The following is a 3,937-nucleotide window of genomic DNA, read 5'->3' on the forward strand; positions in this document are numbered from 1 at the left end:
AAAGCCGGTGGTGGCAGTTGAGGCTCTGAGGATTTTTCCTGAGAGGCTGTTTTGTTTGGCGTGTGTGGTTCTAAAAATAAAGTTAGTTTCTTTTGACAAGTGGCTCCTGATTGTGCCCAGCCAGACTGCGGCAACAATTTAATTTATTTAAGAAAATATATACAATTCCATCTTGATATATAAAACAAAAATTTCTTGTGTTTTGAGGGGCAGGAGGAGGAAAAAGTTGTCTTTTCACCAAGTCTCTTCTTATATTAGCTCACTTCCCATTGATTTTGTTTCATTTTTATCTTTTTTAAGGTTTTTTTTAGAAATTCTTTTTAAATAACTTTGTTTTATTTGTTTGTTATTATTATTTATTATTTTTTATGTGGTACTAAGGACTGAACTTATTGCCTCACACATGCTAGGCAAATCTCTACCACTGAGCCACAACCCCAGCTCATTTGTATCTTTTGGTGCTTCTGCCAAGATTATCCATTTCAAGTGTAGTATTGTCACCAGCCACCATGTACTGTAAATCTGTAAATTTTTTGGACTCTTCATGGACCATTTACAATCTGCAAGATTTGGGGTGGGTATGAAATATCTTCCTGCCAATGGATAGTCACATCAGCAGTGCTAAAAACCAATCCTTCTGTTTCACTCATGGTGCCATATGGTTCCACAAAAAAAAAAAAAAAGGAGCAAACCAAAACTGTAGCTAGTGCACAGTCAGTAAGGGTTTAGACAAGTTCTTTGATATTTTGGTAAGGAGACCAAAGTGTTTGCTGATGAATAAATTCCCTCATTCTTTACTTGTCTACCTCTATGGACATATACTAATTAATGATGAAAAGCACGGAAGTTTAATATAATATTTTAAGATAATATCTTGCAATAAAATTGTTATAGGTAGGTTCTAGTTTAAAGGGAAAATCTCGGGTATTTTGTAGTAATGTCGTCTAAAGAATTAAGGATCATGGTTCTTAACCCTTTCCAATGAATAATTCGAGTAGTCAGGAACAATTAAAATACAAGCTGAAGCAACAAGATAAAGTTGTGTCCCCCTAGTGACCTCTAGAGTGGAGCTGAGCTTCCATAAGCAAGACCTGGGAAGAAAAAGCAGGAGCACGCCAAAGCACAGCACATCGCAGTAGACCAAGCCAATATATCCAACAGTCCCAGCTCTCATCTCAGAGTCATGGTCCTATTTTATATAACCCCAAGGTGTAACAAGTCTCCGCCTTCCACGCCATCAGATCCATTGAGTTGAAACCCCAAATCTAACACCGCCCCTTCCTCCTCGCCCCCACCCTCAGATTCGGTTCCCTATTGTACAGCCTTCCTCACCGCGCGTGGTGCGCGGTGTCAAGTCGACTTCCACCTCTCCGCAGTGCTGCAGACAACCTCTCCAGCACTGCTAGTTCCCCAGTGACAGCGAGAGAGAGTGAGGGAGCGGGTGAGCCACGACCTCTGCGAGTCCGCGGAGGGCGCAGGCAACCTCTCACCTGCTTACCCCGCGCTGCACTCTCCTTGTTCGGGGGAGCCTCCCCTTCTTCCCAGTCCTGCCTGCTGGCAGGACGCAACCCAGAAGGCTCCCTCTGAAATCCCTCCCAGGACCGAGCAGCGAAGCTTCAAGTCACTCTATCAACAAGATCTTTCTTGTCCTCTTGTTATTCCCCCCACTCACCCCACCCCAAGAACTTTCCAACTTCGGAAGCCTTGGTTCCTAAGGAATGACGGGGGACCACTCAGCTCGAGTCACTGCCCACCTGGGCAGTTTGGAGAGGTGATAGTAGCCCTCAAAGACCTAGCAGTAGCAAGTCCCTTTGAGCATCAGAGAAAAAGAGAGACAGCTCCAATTTCCTCGGATGGAGGTTGAGAAAATGATCAGAACTTGTCTCCCTTGGGATGAAGAGGCGAAAGGAGAGGAGCATTGGGTACAAAGAATAGAAGAGATGTTGGAGAGACAGGAACAGGAGAGGGAGAGTGGGGAGAGATGGGCAGAGGAGAGAGAGAGAGAGAGAGAGAGAGAGAGAGAGAGAGAGGTGTGTGTGTGTGTGTGTGTGTGTGTGTGTGTGTATGCTAGGAGCCACAAGTCGCTACTCTCAACCACTGCCCTGAAGGGAGAAGGTGCAACAGATAGAAGCCCAAGCTCACAAAGTAGGAAAGGGGTGGGGGGACAAGAAAGAGTCTCCAGGTTTCCTCAGGTTACAAAAAGGGGACAAACTCCGGTCAGAGCGTCCCCGGAGGTAAAGGGTTGTGAAGCCGTGCTGAGGTCCCCCCACCACCACCTCCTGAAGAAAGCAAACTCTTCCCCGGCAGGCAGGCTTCCACTTCGCCGAGCCTGGTAAACAGGCGGGCCCGAGGGGCGAATCGAAGGTGAGAAACAGGATGGAACGAGCTGATGGAAAGGGACTCACCCTTGATGCTGGGGTTTTTTCTCCTCCTGGCCATCTTCTACCCTCTTCCCTCCCCCAGAACTCCTTCTCCGCTTCCTCCCGCTGACGCGCAGCTCCGAGAGCTGATGCGGTGGCTTCAAGGCGAGCTCTCGCGGCCGCTCTCCGCTCAGCGAGCTCTTTGTTGCTGTGATGGCATCTGCGAGGCAGCGGCAGCGGCCGGCTGCGCGCTCGGCTCAGCTCGGTTGGGGCGGGCGCCGCCGCCCCTCTGCTCTCGGTCGCGCGGCGCTGAGAGCCCCCAGCTCCTGCTGCTGTGGCCGCTGTAGCTGCGGCGGTGGCAGTGGATGCTGCTATGCTGCTCGTGCTGCTGGAGGGGGCAGCGCTGGATCCCGAGAGCGCCCGCCCAGCGCTGACCTCCCGCTTCCCACAGCCTCCCTCCCCCACTTCCCACCCTGGGTGTCCCGTCTGAGCCACAGCTTCAATCCTACTGGCGACGGCGCCCTCATCCCGCTGTCACTACTGGAGAAGACCACCGTGGCGGTGGCGGGGAGTGGGGGAAGTGGTGAGACGGTGGCCATCTGGGGCCGTGGCTGAGGAAGCCAGGCAGCCCGAATCTGAAGAAGCCTGCATTCGGCCTACCTGCCTTTGGGCCTCCGAAGCCCCTGCCCAAGCAGCAGGACACAACTAGCTCACCAAAGGGACTCATCTTCATAGGCCAAGAACTCCTGCCAATTGAGAGAGGACCAACACCATCACTCTCCAGCGGCCCGGAGCCGCCCTCCTCCGCCACCTGCTCCGGGATGGCGAGCCCAAATTCCACGCGCCCCAGAGCGCGATGTTGCCACTGCCCCTCCAGAGTCAAAAGGGGAGAGGGGAGAGGGGAGAGGGAAGCTGAAGGCTGAGGGAGGATTGAAATTACATTCCAGAGGCAGCCCACCACCAGACTCTGCAAAAAGGACTTTATTCTGGCCCTAAAGCTCTTCATAACGAGAGCTCATGGTCATTCCCTTGGCATTGTAGAAAAGAGGAAAGAAAGTTCAAGTTCTCCGGTGTTGGAGGAATCGGGAGGGGGAGGAGTGATTTCTTAGCCTCCAGTAGAAACTTAATTCCCTTGGCCGCTTTCTTTCTCGCTCTGATCCGTGATTTTCTTTAGAAAGTTTTTATTTTCCTGAAGGAGCTGTCCTCCTCTCACGTGCTGATGAGGGAAAGAAGCCAGCCTTTGTCCTGAGAGTGCTAGGCAGGCAAAAGTTTGAGACAGGTTTGAGAATGTAAAGGAGCAGCCGGATTTAAAACAATGAGGCAAAGGGTAGGGTAGGGAAGGGGCTAACAGCGTTTGCCACCTTGGGGGAAGGAGGCAAAATTGTTGGGGTTGTTCCCTAATGTACTTTCTAATTTGTGACAATCTTTTTAACATATTTCTTTTCCTCCTCCTAGGTAAGTACAATTCCCAACCCAATCTGATTATCTAAATATTGAATGATTTTATTTAGTACCTCTAGCGAAAAGTTGTTCCAGCACCAATGTTCAGCAAAAAGAACACTAGGGTCAAAAACTAA

At 50.2% G+C, this 3,937-nt stretch overlaps 1 protein-coding gene across 1 annotated transcript in view; it reads right to left on the reverse strand.

Annotated features, from left to right (window-relative positions):
* Slc44a5 (solute carrier family 44 member 5) overlaps positions 1 to 2,760 on the reverse strand; it is a 335,047-nt gene extending 332,287 nt beyond the window's left edge. Inside the window, exon 1 of the mRNA XM_048814088.1 lies at positions 2,406 to 2,760. Within this exon, the coding sequence (XP_048670045.1) occupies positions 2,406 to 2,439 (34 nt within the window). The 5' untranslated portion in view covers positions 2,440 to 2,760. The remainder of the gene's footprint in view (positions 1 to 2,405) is intronic.
* Positions 2,761 to 3,937: the final 1,177 nt, after the last annotated feature.

This window comes from Marmota marmota, unplaced genomic scaffold (genome assembly GCF_001458135.2).
Source record: "Marmota marmota marmota unplaced genomic scaffold, marMar, whole genome shotgun sequence".
NCBI classification, from domain to species: Eukaryota; Metazoa; Chordata; class Mammalia; order Rodentia; family Sciuridae; genus Marmota; species Marmota marmota.